Genomic DNA, 17,529 nt, shown 5'->3' with positions numbered 1-17,529 from the left:
TCAGTGTTTAGTTTACAAGCTCATTTGGATGAGAAGAGCTCAAGATCCTATGTGACATTCAGAGGCCAACAAGATAGTAAAGCATTTAGCTGTATGTGATCCATCTTGCAGCTGTTAGATGTGTGCATTTAATGGTCTAGCTTGTACGCTTGCCCAGACTCATGAAAAACACCATGAAAGCAGGGATGTTAATCCAGGCAGCTGGCAAGTCTTTTAAAAAATTTCATTGGTTTAAACAAGGCATTTGGTCAAATGTTACGTGTAGCTCGAGTGGCCATCCAGGACTTATACCTTAAAGACTACATTTATTTGCTGTAGGTGCTGCTATTTTTGTGTAATTGAGGTTTTTCTCTTGTAAGTTTCAAGAACAGCTAATAGTCACAGTCCATAAACTCCAGATTAGCTTTGACCTACATGCAGTTTTCTCATTGTGACAATGAAAATTCTTCATTAGAATATGTAGTTCAGACTAAAGTGAAAGCTGTGTAACTGTTAGGGTAGAAAATATGTGTTTGTTTGTTGTTGTTCTTCCCCTCCCTCCCCCCATGTATCCTCAATAAACAAGACCTGAAACACAAATATACATATTGTCTGAATATAAAACTGTTAAGTGCTCTCCTGCAAGATGAAGCCATGCCAAAACCCTGATTGCTATAGACTAACCTCACTTCTCTTTTCTTTCTATTCCAATTTTCATCACAATGACCCTTGCCATTTTATGAGTCTTTCATTTTATTGCTAAGCTGCCTTTTTCACTAACTATGCAAACAGTATACAAGTAATGCCCTAGTTTGTTTATCACAGGATATTTGATGGTTATATAGCTTTGTTTATGATGATGCAAATATTAAAGCTAGTAACATATAAGCTCAAAAACCACAAATCTCTTCTGTAACATTTCTACTTTCACAACTAACAGAAGGGAAGCAGAGAGGTTTCTCAGGGAGAGCTTTCCTCAAAGACAGCAGAGGGATCTTGTCTGAGAGAAAGCAAAACTATTTCCTGAGGCTTCAGAAATTATTCTTTCCAATTCATTTTTTCTTCTCGTGGAGCAGGGAACACTTGAACATAGAGAGGCTCTCCTGCTATTCTCGCTTTCCAAGCAATCTCAACGGGCACACAGTTTGCAAAATGTTGTACAGCCAGGACTTAGGTTTGTATTTTTACTTAAATAATAGAATCATAGAATCATTAAGGCTGGAAAAGACTTCATAGCCCTTCTCTGGACCCACTCTAACAGATCAACATCCTCCTTGTGCTGGGGTCCCCAGACCTGGGCACAGCACTCCAAATGAGGCCTCACAAGGGCAGAATAGAGGGGCACTGTCACATCCCTCAACCTGCTGGCCGCTCCTCTTTTGATGCAGCCCAGGATGCAGTTGGTCTTCTGGGCTGCAAGCAAACACTGCTGGCTCATGTTGAGCTTTTTGTCCACTGCAACTCCCAAGTCTTTCTCTGCAGGGATGCTCTCAATGTGTTCTGCTCCCAGTCTGTGCTCATGTTTGGGATTGCCCCGACCCAGGTGTAGCACCTTGCTGCAGAGTTCTTGTGCTCTAAGGAAAACATCCTTAAAGAGTTGCCAGCTCTGTTCAGCTCCTTTGTCCCTACGGACAGTGTTCCAGGGAATCTCATCCACTAGGTGTTTGAGTAGCTTGAATTTCAGTCTTTGGAAGTTCAGGGACCTGACCATGTCCCTTGTGACCATGTTCAGGGTCCTGACCATGTCCCCGCGTGACCACATCTACCCTTTCCTTAAACACTTCCAGGGGCAGTGACTCCACCACTCCCCTGGGCAGCCTGTTCCAATGCCTAACCACTTTGAAAATAATTATTTTTTTCCCACCTGAACCTTCCATCGTGCAACTTGAGGCCATTCCCTCTAGTCCTGTGAGAAGACTGACCCCCAGCTCCCCACACCTTCCTTTCAGGTAGTTGTAGAGAGCAATAAGGTCTCCCTTGAGCCTCCTCTTCTTCAGACTAAACAATCCCAGTGCCCTCAGCTGCTCCTCACAGGACCTGTGCTCCAGGCTCTTCACCAGCTTCGTAGACTTTCTCTGGACACATTCCAGGGCCTCGATGTCCTTCTCATAGTGGGAGGTCCAAAACTGAATACAGTACTTGAGGTGCAGCCTCACCAGAGCCGAGTACAGGGGGATGAGGTGCGGCCTCACTAGAGCCAAGTACAGGGATCACCTCCCTGGTCCTGTTGGCTGCACTATTCCTGATACAAGAAAGGATGCTGTTGGCCTTCTTGGCTACCTGGGCACACTGCCGGCTCATGTTCAGGTGAGCATTGACCAACACCCTCAGATCCTTTTCCTCTGTACAGCTTTCCAGCCACTCTCCCCCAGGCCTGTAGCGCCACATGGGGTTGTTCTGACCAAAGCGTAGGACCCGGCACTTAGCCATGTTGAACTTCATCCCATTGGCCTCTGCCTGTCGACTCATCCTTTCCATGTCCCTCTGCAGGGCCTTCCTGCCCTCTGGCAGATTGACACTTCCCCCCCAACTTGGTGTCATCTGCAAACTTAGTGAGGGCACACTCAATTCCCTCATCCAAGTCATCAATAAAGATATTAAAGAGGATGGGTCCCAACACTTACCCCTGGGGATCACCACTGGTGACCAGATGCCAGATTGATTTCACTCCATTCACCACCACTCTCTGGGCCTGGCCTTCCAGCCAGTTTTTAACCCAGCTAAGAGTGTACCTGTCCAATCCATGGCTGCCAGCTTCTCCAAGAGGATATTGTGGGAGATCGTAAAGCAAAGGCTTTCCTGACGTCTAGGTAGACTATGTCAACAGGCTTTCCCTCACTCACAAGGTGGGTCACCCAGTCATAGAAGGAGATGAGGTTGGTCAGGCAGGACCTGCTTCTCATGAACCCGTGTAAAATCTTTTCACGTTTTAGTATCACCAAAGTAAAACAATGCTGATTGGGAATGGAGAAAACAAAACTTGACAAAGTTTACCCTGTAATGAGTTGAAGGTGATTTTTCCCCTTCTATTTCACACAGTGTATGTGAGAGAGTTAACTGACTTTTGTGGAAGTTCTTCATGAGAAATATGTCTAACAGTTTGGAACAAACCTATGTTCCAAAGCTGTCCTCAAGAGCAGATGTTTATTCTGTTTAGCTATGAAATTGCTGTTTTTTTTTTCTTAGTACAATGTGTCAAATCACTTGACGCTTTGCATTAAAGCCAAATGAAAGACTGCATTAATTAATATATTTTGAATTACAAAGATCGCAGTGCTGTAAGACAACAAGATGCTTAAAAATAACAGTTGAAGTTTAATGTCATTGAGTTAGTTTGGCAAAATGGCTATTTTCCATATCTTTTATGAAAAGAAGTTGGAAGTTATTTAGTAGAATTTAACTTATATTTTAAGACTGTAATGAAAGCCATTTCTGCTTCCTGTCTTTAAAATAGTTTTTGTGTACTGTGAGTTCCATTTTAACCACAATTCAAAAAGGAATGTGCATGTTACTTATGACTTTCCTGCTATTCTTTCTTTTGTTTCTGTATTTTGCTCTTAAGTTTCCTCAGCACATTGTTAGACTCAGCCTTGGCAAGAAGGTGATTGATATGGCTCTTTGTGCCCTGGCTAAATAGCTACACATACAGTGTATTGTGTCTGCACTTTGGGAAAAAATGAAATGCAATTAAATTCATTTCAACTTCAGTAACATGACATTTCTGTTTCTTTCATGTCAGCCTTTATTCTCTTCTATAATCAGATTTTGTAACCCCTTTTATATTGTCTCCTCACACAGCAGTCACTAAATAGGATGCTTGTGTTGCAAGTTAATTAGACATTGTTATGTGCTCAGGTTGACTTTTCCCAAATCTTTGGTGTGGTTTCCACAGCTTCCAGGGGAGCATGTTTCACCAGCTGGTGAGCTGTGAGGCATGAGGTCCATTCATTCTTGAATCTTCCATTTTGGGCATTACAAATGCTTGTTCTGTTCCAACTCGGAAACGGTAGTACTTCTTTAAATATTTCATGCAATAGGAATGATCTATGTATTAGGAGAGATTTTTCAGAACTGCAAAGAAAACTCCTAGGAAACAATTAATCACCCTTTGTATTGACAGAAATCTGCTAGTGAATGATTTACAGCCTTTACAGCAGGTGCCACTAGAAGAGTGCAGGAGAATGATGGGAGAGGAGTTGAAAAGGGGAGGACAAAAGATCTCCATCATCCAGCTCTTTGTTCATAATTGTAAATTACAAAAATACAAAACATCAGTGCTTAGCTCTAGGGAAAGCATTTGTAGAGTACAGTGAAGAGTTAAAAAACAAACAAACAAAAACATGAGAAATGAGTTAGGTTCTTATTTAAATTTAAGACTATTATAAGTAGGTTTAAACAGTCACCTTTTTGTTCAGTGTGAATTGTCATTTCTTAATGAAATATACATAAGCAACTCCCATAAAAGACTTTGAAGGGGAAAACCTCTCATACTTACAGATTACCTTGGGTACGCAGGCATTATTGTTATACTATTAATTTCTTTGTTTTAGCTCCAATCCCATCCCCCAGCCTTATCTCCCCATCCCTATCCACCCTGTACTGTTGTTTCCTATAATTAGGGAAGATACACATCTGTCTTCAGGCTACCACGTAATCTCTAAGGCCATATGGGTAAATGGAATATAATTATAATTTGGTAGAAATCGAGCCTTCTGCACATGGGTATATTGCTCTTATTCTTTTTAAAGAAGGCAAATTGAATCTACAATATAGTAGGGCTTGGAGAATGAAGTTAGTCCTTGCAAAGTACATATTTTTTAGATTGAAATTTCATTGTGTTCAATTTGGGTGGGGAATTACGCAGTTTGGGAGGAATTCTAACACAATGTTACCACAATATGCAAGCACCCTGCATATTGTGAAGAAATCAGCTGTGGTTATATGCAAAATATTAACAGAGGTCATTTTTTGTCCCCCTCTTTTTCAGTTATTTTTATTTCAGTTGCTGCGAGGACTGTCTTACATCCACCAGCGTTACATTTTGCACAGGGACCTGAAACCACAGAATCTTCTGATCAGTGACACGGGGGAGTTAAAGCTGGCAGACTTTGGTAGGCAAGCAGTTAATTACAAGTCTCTTATAATGTTGTAGGAATGTCAGACAGATGGTTCCATTGATTTCTCTTCCCCCCACCCTATTCCTTAGACACACCTTCTTCATTGTAGATAATTGCACATTTTTCTCCTGAGCGAAGAAATTGATTATGGTCAACAAAATGCTTGATTAAAAGGCAGCAAGTGAAAAACAAATATATACTCCTATTCTCACCACGAAAATAATGCTGGAAGTATTTCAGTTTTACTTGCCATGAGACCTCTGAATTAAAATTCAGAACCTTTGAAAAGAGAGATAGAGAGAGAGAACTGACGAAATACAGGATATGTGAAGAGCATAGTCACTTTGTGCAAGCAGCTCTAGGGTTGTGGAGATCTGGAAGTAGGATTAACTTTCATAAAATGATGATTGATTGAAAGAGACTGAAAGATTTAAGACTATTTATTCTTTCTAAAGATAAAAGGAAACTAAGATCATCTGGACTGCTTTCAGTATCCATTCTTAGTCCCTTATGGGGAAAAGCCTTATGTGAAGTATAGAAGCAGGAGAAATTGTCCACTGAAAGGTTAGCCCTTTTTGATATATATATATATATATATATATATATATATATACGTATATATATATTTAATTTTGATCTTTAAATACTTTTTAGTGACTACACTGGAGATGTAATCATTCTTCTGAAAGTTAACATGAATACAGATGTGGAAAATGGCAGTATTTTTCTTTAGTGATTTTCAGAAAATGTTGTAGGAATTTCTTTTTTTCCAGTAGGTCAACTTGTCAGCTACTGATTCCAGCAGAACTTCTGAAGTAAGCTGAAAATATGACCTATCAGCTTTTTTGAAATGTCTTTTATTTTTATGACTGCTATCCACATCAGGCTTCTCATTTCATTCACCAGCAGTAATGAGGAAGCCTTATGTGCTAATTGGCAATTTCACTGTTAATGTAGTCCTGGTTTTTGTCTTTTAATTAGTATTACTGCAATTAACAGCTCAGTATGTATTTGCTGTGCTGGAGAATAGAGCAGAAATTCAGGTGGACGGACGCTCCACAAGAACTTGATTGTGAGGTGATTAAAGAAACAGTATTAGAAACAGGAATAATTTATTTTCATATACCATTTTCTGTGGCTGTTTTTCAAAACCTGGAGGATGCAAAAAGTTTCTTAAAGAAATGCTTAAAAAAAGCATTCCCGCATCTTGTATTTTACTATAAGATTTCATTTCTTAAATACTTGAAACAAACAAATCATTAAGTGTTTTTGTTTGCAGTGAAGTATGAATTAGTCTTATGTTGATGGTATTGTGCTGTTTGAAATAGATATTTTTGTTGTATTGTTGTTGTGTATAATACACTGTACAGTTACCTGAATCCCAAATATCCCCATATTATAAATCCTTCAAGAGATTATTATGACAGTGCTCCAGCTTTGGAGGATACTGAAAACTCTGACCTTACAAACTCCTTTGTTATGTACAGTGTCTCATATGATGTGTTGTTTTTTTTTTTTCCCCTTTATTTCTTCCCCCACCCCTCAAGCTATATGGCCAATTTGAAGCTATTAAAAAAAAAAAAAAGTCATTCAAGAAGAATTAATCTTTTGAAAATATCTCCCTTGAAAATAATCAACTATAATGAATTAGTAATAATAATAATAAAATAATCATCTATCAGATACAGATATAGTCAATCTGTTATAATTTCATGTTTTTAGTTGTTTCTCTGACTGTAGTCTCTCCTGGGCTAGAAACCCATTTAAAATCAGTTAGTGTATATAGTGATGCTGATCCTCATCTAGGACTGCAAGACATTGCTGTATATTACCAGTACTCAAATAAATAAAGTTAATAGCCCTACTTTGGTTAAATTTGTTGGTTAAATCCTGCTCCATGTGTGGTATAATGAAGTTCTATCCAAGCAATTTGACAAACATGAAGTGTCAGAGCAATAAGTCTTGGTTCTTTATGTTTTATTATAATGTTAATGTGAAATCCCTGGAAAACCTGTTAAAAATGAAGAGAAGATTAGAAATTTGAAAAATTCAGTGACCGTTGCTTAATTCCACAGTAGCCAGCCCTTTCCTTGAGCTAGGTCCAGTAGCCTTCCTTTTGTGGCTGGGTACAAGAGGCCTTCTTACTTTTCAGATGTGTTTTTAAGAAAACAAACAAACAAAAACTTTCCCCAGCGCTGCTAAATTCTTTGTTGGAAATGTGAACCGGTCAATGTGATGCCCAACTCAGACGTACAACTGATGTTCATGTTGGCTGATGTTCAGTAGAATATAAGAAAGCTTGGGACATTTATGTTGCTTATGTGCTTTCACCTTGTTGTAGTAGGAAATGGAGCTCTCACTTCTAAGGACTTTTTTGTACCTCAGTGCAGCATGAGGCTAATGTTCCTTTGCCAACATCAAAGGCAATATTTTCTCAGCTTTGTGTTGGCAGGAATTAAAGATTGACCATTATGTATTATTATGAAATGAAGAATAAAGGTGTAAAAGTAAAACTAGAATGAAATACCAAGTAATAGGCATGTGAATGTATAATGTAGTGAGGATTTTTTTCTGTTGTAAGTTTGTCTTGATGTAACAGAAACACCTGCATAACCCCCTCTTATTTACTGAGAGAAGATTATATGACTCCATATTTTTTTTCAAGTTGTATTTTCTTTCATGGCTAATGAACTTGTAAAATTCAAAACCAGATGGGTTAAATTTCTCTGAGAAACAAGATGAAAAATTAGACGTGATGAGGTTAAAGTTTAAAGGGTTGTGACCTCTTTCACTGAAGGCATGAGAAATGAGAGCATAAACATGTGCATGCACATATACATGTTCACGAATGCATGTTTACCTATTAAAACACTGTACCATTAGAGCCCATCTTCCACTTTCCCAGTATGAAAGACTCTTCTTAAACAAGATGTAAGATACAGTCTTGCTTCTCTTTACATTTTTCTTCCGCAAATGACTAATTCATGATAATGGCTTGGAAAGGAAGTTGATTTAGATTATATTTTTGATTAATTACATGAGAAGTGGTATGGAAATTAGAGAAATGGGTGCTTTGTTTTAGAATTCACTCAAGGCAGAAGAGAACTTATCATGAAATCAGTTTCTGACAGAGATAGCGTTGACTTTGCTAGCAAAATAAATATAAAATCCTAGAGCAAAGGCCTTTTAGTCTCTAAGGACAAGACCTTCAGATTTTGTTTCATAAGTTTATAAAAAATCAACAGCTTGGCTGAAGGTTTTTAATTTGGCATCAGGCTTATTTAATCTCCTCAGTGTGGGATATCAAATACTTAAAAGCATGCTGCAGTAGATCATAGTTCTTGAATAAACAAGGTAAAAGAAAGGCTATTCATGCCTGCCAGTGCATTGCATTGCAGCTGAAGTGGAATCTTTGAATAACCGTGGGCATGTGTTTTTCTATAGCACAGCTCCCAGACATAGATACTCCACTGTGTGGGAGTGCCTTTGTTCAGATGAACGGGAATTTGCTTTACTGTTCGTTGTGCTATAGTTGCTATGAAATGAACATTTATGAGAAGACTCGGCAGTAAAATGAAAAGGGATAACAGAACACAGAGACTTTATCAAATTAAAAATTGATGAGGTATAAAAAATGGCTTCCTTGAGAAGACATAATAGGGAAGACTACTTCTTGAATAATTGTTGCTCTGAAAAATAGTCCTTGAATTCTATTCTTGCATTCTTTTTTTTTTTTCTTCAATCTAATTAAAATTCCAGAGGAAATTAAAGTATATAGGAATTTTCCTTATGAAATTAAATGCAAGAGTTATTTTTGACCCTGCACTGTGAATTTGTCTAGCTGTCTGTAGTTTTGGTTATTTTCTCCTGTACATATGTCTGTCTTGAGTAGAAATAAAGTATTAAAAACCTCTAATGAGTATCACCATAAGCAATTACAAACTTAAATGAACAGAGCCTTGTGCTGGATGTTAGCCACCACATAGACTGGGCTGTGTAACTGTTGCTTAGGCTTTGAATAGTTATTTCTTCACTTTTAAGTTTTCTGTGCGCTATTCACAGATGTATTTATTTGGCCTTTGGATGTGTATTGACTTTAAAACAAACAAATAAACAACAACTTGGAGCCTTTGTTTAGGAAAATCATTGAGCAGCTTTAAAAGCAAGGTGTGTTTCTAGAGCAAATGCATTTATGTTAGAGTGTCAAGTGGCTGTACAGCAGTGGATAGGAGCATGAACCCAAAGACTGAACACTAAGAATATCTTATTTTTTTCCAAGAGTTACTTGCAATCAGGTGATTATTATTCTAAGCAGAATACCTTTCTAAGGAAGTACGTAATTTGTATTCATATTGAACAATCATTCAAGAATTCTTTGTTTTATTTATGTATGAGGTACATATTATAACCAGTACCACTTGTCATTTCCACGATCCCTTATTTTTAAGCATGACTTCAAACCTCTAAAAGATTCTACCAAAGACTGGAAAAGCAAATATAGATGACAACACTAGAGGAACAGACTGCCAGGCACATTATCTTTGACTCTGCATCATGGTGCTTCTGAGTGACCACTCAGGCAGGAGGGTCTACAGTGTAGACAGGTCTTAGACGACAGCAGCTCTGCCATCACTGAGGAGTTTAAGGCACCTGGGAGGAAAATAAGTTGGGGTGAAGGAGGAGGCAGGCAACAACAGGCTGTTGAGGAGGAAAAGTAAAGATGCTGGAGGAGCATTAGGGAGAGAAGTAATAAGTGGTTGTGGAAAATGTAGGCCCTTTGCTATGTGGAAAATGTAGGCCCTTTGCTAAGTGGGGCACGTGAGGTAGTCACAGCAGACGCAGATAGGGCTGATGTGCTCAGTGACATCCTTGTCTCAGTCTTCACAAATGAAATCTCACAAACCTATGTCGTCAGAGACATGGTTCAGGGAGGAGAAGAGTGAGTGGAAGAGAACTGAGTCAGGGATCTTCTGAGAAATGTTGACCCATGCAAGTTCATGAGTCCAAACACAAGACTTCTTGAGGGTACTGGGAAAGATGACTGATGTCATTGTGAGGCTGCTTTCTATCATCTTTGAAAGATTGTGTCAACTGGGGGAGGTCTCCAATAACGGGGGAAAAGTCAGCATTGTACTAGTTTTCAAAAAGAGCAAGAAGGAAGGTCTGGGATGTGAAGGAAAGTTCCAGGGATGGGAAAATGGTGGAGCAGGTCCTCTTACATACAATACTTGTTGTTAGAATTTAGTTATTGTGTATGCCAATATAAATCAAGATTGGCTAATCGGTTATGCTTACATCCAGATTATTACATTTAAACTACAGCTCAAAGTTTCTGAATGGCTGATAGCAATCAACAAGGAGCTGGGAAGTGGATCCTTTCCAGGAAGGATTTGTCTTTCTGTGTTTTGTTTCTTATTCTCTGTCCCCAAACTTCAATTAGAAGCCCAATATTCTGACTCTTCTAGGAACAATGTGGACCTTTAAACTGATCATATTATGTTTTCTCTTACATATTCTTTAGTTTGAAAAATGTTGTGCTCTCTGGCTTGAAAAAATACATGTTACACTTGTTATTAGAAATTTTCAGATAAAACAGTTATGGAACTTTTGAGGGCAGGTACATTGAATGTCACTTGCTGATTTATTGAAAAACTCCTCAGGGCATCATAGGTATATGGAACAAAACATTTCAGCTTGGCTTGCATGTGAAGCAGTCATAGCACCTCTGACACTGTGAGAGAAACTGACCAAATTAAGAATCTTGTTCTGCTTTATCTGTTAGTTGATCAACATGCTGCTGGGAATTTTATGTCAGGGGTTTTCTTGTTTGTGAAACTTCCCTGCAGACACTTTTCCCATTTGTCTTTTCTGCTAGGCCTGCAGTATAGGTGAACCGTACCAGTTGTGTGGTTGAGAAGTTTGAAGATCTGTTTGGTCTGCATTTTGGACTGTGCAGTTTTCTCAAGTGCAAAGGTCTCCTATGTAATCACGTCTTTTAATTGGAGCGTGATTCTTTTTAGCATGTACTCTAACTTTCTTGCTATGCCATGGCTCCAAGACACAGCGTATGGTTGTGACTGTGCAGGTACCCAAGAGGCAGATGTGCAAAATATAATTTCAAAGTGTGAAAGAGAAAGTCTAGAAGGTATTGTTAGCTTGACTGTAATTTGAAAGGATAGGAAAACTTGTTGATTGATTTATTAGCATTATTAATTTTTTATTACATTTTGTAAGGCTTGCACAGAAATTGCCCCTTTACCCCCTTCCCTCCACTGATTCTTCTTAGTTTCAGTCCGTTAAAAAAGCCTCAGGCTGTGGTAATGCCCCAAAGAGTTCTAGTGTTGCAAGGTGAGTGTGAAAGAACATTAGGAAATAGGTATTTTAATGCTTGTTCCTGCAGTCAGAGAGTTGCTCTTTCTTGTCTGTGGGAGTGGGCTTTGGAAAGAAAAATGGCAGAAGAATTTTCATGTAAATTTCTTTGCTTTAGTCTTCCAAATAACACAGACCCTAAAGCCTTTCATTTCAGCTTTTTGTTATCTTTTGGGATCTTCTTAGATGAGTAAGGAGCTGCAGGAGGTCTAGCATCACGGTGGAAATACTGACTTACACTTTCAGAATTTTCTTGATATAAAACTTTGTGATGTAAGAAAAGACAGTATCAAATAGGTATGATTGAGCCTTGCATCCTTTTGGATATATAGGATGATTAATAATAGATAACAGGAGCAAAGAGGCTTGAGGATTGTAATAAAGAGAATTGTACTCCATAGAGTTGCAGTTTAAAACTGCATCTGAGTATTAAAGAGGATGTTTCCATGAATTTCCATACAGATTTTACTGCAGGGAGCATGTTGGAGATATGTCATGAGGGACAAAACGATTGCTGTATAGTTAGTTTACTGTTAAAATGATTAAAGCTATGTTGATAACTTGAAAAAATAGTTCTTTTTGCACAGTAAGAGTCCCGTAAGGAATATCTTTATATGCATTCGTATGAAATGTTGGATAGCATAAAAGATTGCTCACACTATGTTTTTCTGTGTGAATGGTCCACAGAGTATCAGTTCTTGAAGATATCAGTATATGGAGTTGTCATGGTGCTGGAAGTTTCCATTTTCAGTGATGCTTGGTGTAATTGTTTGCAAAACTCCTCAGGGAATGTTTCTAGCTGTGGGCTGGCAACCTCTAACCTTCCTGGCTTTAGGAAACATCAGGCTGGGTAGCTGCAGTCATGTGGTTTGAGGATGAGCTGTAGGAGCTGCCTGGGTCACTTTGGAGGTAGCTGACCCACCACAAACCCCTGCTACTTCAGGAACAGGCTGTGCCAGGGCTGGAGAAATCATGGAAGATGTTTGAATGTTTTTATTAAAGGCTGCTGCTGGTGATGAAAGGAACCAGCATACCCAAAATGTAGGTCCACAGACTCCTCAAATACCTAATCTGAAATGAACAGAATGAAAAAGGCATTTATTTCCCATATTCCTGCTAGAGGTTGCTGTTTCCCCAGGTGCAGCCTGTTCCCCTTTGATAATAGCCTTCCAGCCTGAAGAATTCGTTCTCATAGCCCCAGGGAAGGTTGCAAGGATAGTTTTTTTTGAGGGGTACTGATAATGTTTGTATTAATAGCAAGTAATGAAGATGGCTCACAATGTTGTGAGTTGAAAAAAAAAAAGGAAGTAGGAACCTGGAAAGTGAAATCTTAAGATGCTCAAGCTTGAGTTAGCTTGCAGGTCTTTAGAAAATACCGTAATTTCTGTAACTGTAACACGGTGGTTTTTGTTGAGAGCAGAAACTGAGAGTGCTATTCACTTCGACACCTGGGCTTGAGGCCTGGAGCAGCAGAGCAACCTGTGTATATTTGGCCTGGTGTAACCTTGAATGCATGCTACCAACTCAGTGAAAAATGCCTGTATGGGCTCATTGCTTTCTGGAACCAGAGAAAGGGATCCCAGAGCTCAGGAGCTAAGTTCATTGGTAGCCAGGGGACCTTTGAATATGTTGTCTTGGAGGAAGGATTAAAGCTGTAGGTGCTGTGGACCCAGAGACCCTTTAGAAGCTGCTGTATCCGTTATTTGTTTCCCCCAGATGACAAGCTGTCCCTCCACCCCAGATCTTCTTTGTTTCTAACAGTACAACAGACTGCTGTCAGGGAATAGCCAAAGCTGCCTCCTTCCCCTCGCCTCCTAGAAGTAATGGCTTCATGTGATGCTTTCCCAACCTTCTTGTATCTTGCCCAGAAAACGTGGGGAGTGAGATGAACTGCATAGGTGGCAGGAAATCTCAAGCGACAACAGTGCAAAGAGGTAGATTTAATTTCTGGTGCTTGGGCTGATGAATTCTTTTGTGCATTGTTTTAGAGATTAAACTGGAGGAGAATTTGTGGTCCAGTGCTGTGCAAATTCCTTTTGCTTCTCATATCTATTTAGCTTGCTGTTCCCATCATGGACCTCAGTCTAATTTGTTTCATTGATCTGATGGGTTTATTGAGGTATTAGGCAAAACTAATTTAAAAATTGCCATTGTGAGAGTCGATGCAGGAAGAGTAGGGGGAAGGGGCTAAAACCAGGCACGCCGGTGAAGACCTAAGGGATGGTACGCTAGAATCAGAGGGGCTGTGTGCCAGTGAGGTCCTTCGGTTCGATCCACAAGGTGCTGAGTGTAAGGAGACGCACCTGAAATGCTTCTACACAAACGCACGCAGTATGAGGAATAAAATGGATGAGCTAGAAGTCCTGGCCCAGTCCCGCAACTACGACATCATCGGCATAAGCGAAACCTGGTGGGATGAGTCCTGTGACTGGGGTGTTGCGATAGACGGTTACAGGCTCTTCAGGAGGGACAGGCAGGGTAGGCGAGGTGGTGGGGTGGCGATGTATGTGAAGCAGGGGCTGGACTGTGTGGAACTTCAGGTCGGCGATGGCAAAGTTGAGAGCCTCTGGGTAAGGATCAAGGGACGAACGAATAAAGGGGATGTCGTTGTGGGAGTCTATTACAGACCGCCCGGCCAGGACGATAGCGCCGATAACTTATTCTTTACAGAACTAAGAGAGGCCTCGAGATTAACTCCCCTTGTCCTTATGGGGGACTTCAACTTGCCAGACGTTAACTGGGAGTGCCACACGGCTGACACGAGCAAGTCCAGGAGGTTCATGAAGCACCTAGATGATAACTTCTTGGTGCAGGTGCTGACGGAGCCAACTAGGAAAGGTGCCCTCCTAGACCTGTTGCTAGAAAACAGAGAGGGTCTGGTGGGAGATGTGGTGATTGGTGGCCGCCTCGGTCATAGCGACCATGAAGTGGTTGAGTTCAAAATTTACGGTGACAGAAGGAAAAGTGCCACCAAAACCTCATCCCTAGATATGGGGAAGGCGGACTTCAGGCTGCTCGGGGAACTAGTCAGCAAGGTCCCCTGGGAAGCTGCTCTTGAAGGCCTTGATGTCCACCGGTGCTGGTCACTCTTTAAGCGATGCCTCCTAGAAGCACAAGATCAGGCAATTCCTAAATATCTCAAGTCAGGCAGGCGCGGCAGGAGGCCAGCGTGGCTGACCAGGAACATTCTTATGGAGATTAGGCGGAAACAGAGAGTGTTTCGCTACTGGAAGGAGGGCCGGGTGACATGGAAAGAATACAGGGATGCTGCTCGTGTCTGTAGGAAGAAAATTCGTGTGGCTAAAGCACACCTAGAGTTGAAGCTGGCTGTGTCTGTGAGAGAAAATAAAAAGGGTTTTTTTAGATATGTGAATGGAAAAAGGAGAACTAAAGAATACATAGGGCCGCTCCTTGACAGGGAAGGTCTTCTCACAGACGATGACATAGGCAAAGCAGAGACGCTTAACGCCTTCTTTGCCTCTGTCTTCAATGCCGATGATGGGCTTCGGGACCCAGGGTGCCCCGAGCTGGAGGACCGGGACGGTGGGGATGACAAACTCCCAACCGACCCTGAACGTGTGCGGATCTGCTACTCCACCTGGATCCCTACAAGTCCATGGGTCCGGATGGGATTCATCCCCGGGTGCTGAAGGAGCTGGCGGACGTCATCGCGGAACCTCTCTCAATTATTTTTCAACGATCCTGGGAGTCTGGAGAGGTCCCGGTAGACTGGAAGCTGGCAAATGTTGTGCCGATTTTCAAGAAGGGTCAGAAAGAAGACCCTAGCAATTACAGGCCTGTCAGTCTCACATCAGTGCCTGGTAAAATCATGGAGAAGATGGTTCTCGAACGTATTGAGGCGCACCTGGGGGACAAAGCAGTCATTGGTCCCAGCCAGCATGGGTTTGTGAAGGGTAGGTCCTGCCTAACTAACCTGATTTCCTTTTATGATAAGATCACCCGTATGGTAGACCAAGGGAAACCAGCTGATGTGATTTTTTTGGACTTCAGCAAGGCTTTTGACACGGTTTCCCATAGGATCCTACTGGACAAAATGTCCAGCATACAGCTAAATAAAAACATCATACAATGGGTGAGCAATTGGCTAACAGGCAGGGCCCAAAGGGTTATGGTGAATGGGGCTGCGTCAGGCTGGCGGGCGGTCACCAGTGGGGTCCCTCAAGGCTCCATTTTAGGGCCGGTACTTTTCAATATTTTTATAAATGATCTGGATGTAGGAATAGAAGGCATTTTGAGCAAGTTTGCTGATGACACCAAACTTGGAGGAGTTGTGGACTCGAATGAGGGTGGAAAGGCCTTGCAGAGGGATCTGGATAGGTTGGAGAGCTGGGCGATCGCCAACCGCATGAAGTTCAATAATAGCAAGTGCCGGGTCCTGCACCTGGGACGGGGAAACCCTGGCTGCACGTACAGACTGGGCGATGAGACGCTGGAGAGCAGCCTAGAAGAGAGGGATCTGGGGGTCGTGGTAGACAACAAGTTGAATATGAGCCGGCAGTGTGCCCTGGCAGCCAGGAGGGCCAACCGTGTCCTGGGGTGCATCAAGCACGGCATCGCTAGTAGGTCAAGAGAGGTGATTGTCCCGCTCTACTCTGCGCTGGTGCGGCCTCACCTCGAGTACTGTGTGCAGTTCTGGGCACCACAGTATAAAAAGGACATGAAACTGTTGGAGAGTGTCCAGAGGAGGGCTACGAAGATGGTGAAAGGCCTGGAGGGGAAGACGTACGAGGAACGGCTGAGGGCACTGGGCCTGTTCAGCCTGGAGAAGAGGAGGCTGAGGGGAGACCTCATCGCAGTCTACAACTTCCTCGTAAGGGGGTGTCGAGAGGCAGGAGACCTTTTCTCCATTAACACCAGCGACAGGACCCGCGGGAATGGAGTTAAGCTGAGGCAGGGGAAGTTTAGGCTGGACATCAGGAAGGGGTTCTTCACAGAGAGAGTGGTTGCACACTGGAACAGGCTCCCCAGGGAAGTGGTCACTGCACCGAGCCTGACTGAATTTAAGAAGAGATTGGACTGTGCACTTAGTCACATGGTCTGAACTTGGGTAGACCTGTGCGGTGTCAAGAGTTGGACTTGATGATCCTTAAGGATCCCTTCCAACTCAGGATATTCTATGATTCTATGAGTATCTTATGGCTGGAAAATGGGTTTGCTGGCCTATGGAAAATGAATAGATTTGACATAGGTTGTTTGGAGACAAACTGGACTTTATGTCCACGTCAGTCTCTACTGATTGTTTTTTAATTGTTGAAATTAAAATTCTTGAAAAATACCCATCTTTTCAGCTATAGCAATAAGTAGATACTGTAACTTGAGCTCTTCCCACTAAGAAGCACTGTGTAGGATTATTGGCTGACAAGGAAAAAATAATAATTTATTTTTAAACCAATAAGGAACTGGAGATTGGTTTGAGTCATTAAATGAGTCCCCTGTTAAAAGCTTCTCAGATTACCTAGGGTTCAATCCAGTTTCAAATTGTTACAAGTTAGAGATATATTGAGCCTTTAAATAGGAGGAAAGCGTCTTAATTATCCATTAAGGGCAATAAAGGAAGTTGGTTATGACACCATTAAAACAACTGTGATGAAAATCTGTTTCAGTGTTTTGTGCTTAGGAAGAATGTGGGATTTGGATGTCATCTGTAATGCGGCTAGCTCAGTGCTGATTGTGATCTTGCATTATTACCACAAGAGAGGCCCATCAAGCCAAAGGAATCTGTAGATGTATTTAAAATCTGGGCAGCAGTGACAAGCTTTTTGCTTTCCTTGCAAAAAAACCCTTAAAACCTCATCCAGTCATGTGTCCATGATCTCATGTCAGTTTTCTCTTCCTACACATCTTTCTTCTTCTATAGCCTCAGTCTGTAGTCTAGTAAATACTGTAGCTATAGGCCCCTGTTTTATGTTTCCAAAGTTTCTTTACTCACTTCTGATACTATAGATACAGGGAAAAAATATCAGTGGAGGAATTGATGTAGTTACTGTGATGGTGGCACTTTAAAGGGAATGAGAAAAGTAATCAGAAGTGTGACTTCTGGACT

General features: G+C 41.2%; 1 protein-coding gene across 3 annotated transcripts in view; it reads left to right on the top strand.

Annotated features, from left to right (window-relative positions):
- Positions 1-17,529, top strand: part of CDK14 (cyclin dependent kinase 14) — a 335,682-nt gene that overhangs the window by 162,069 nt on the left and 156,084 nt on the right. For all 3 annotated transcript variants that reach the window (XM_038173994.2, XM_021271226.4, XM_021271225.4), the window contains one exon: positions 4,967-5,090. In XM_038173994.2, coding sequence (XP_038029922.2) covers positions 4,967-5,090 — 124 coding nt within the window. The remainder of the gene's footprint in view (positions 1-4,966; positions 5,091-17,529) is intronic.

This window comes from Anas platyrhynchos, chromosome 2 (assembly GCF_047663525.1).
Source record: "Anas platyrhynchos isolate ZD024472 breed Pekin duck chromosome 2, IASCAAS_PekinDuck_T2T, whole genome shotgun sequence".
NCBI lineage: Eukaryota > Metazoa > Chordata > Aves > Anseriformes > Anatidae > Anas > Anas platyrhynchos.
Note: the sequence above shows the minus strand (reverse complement) of the source record. Positions and strands in the feature narration are given on the sequence as shown.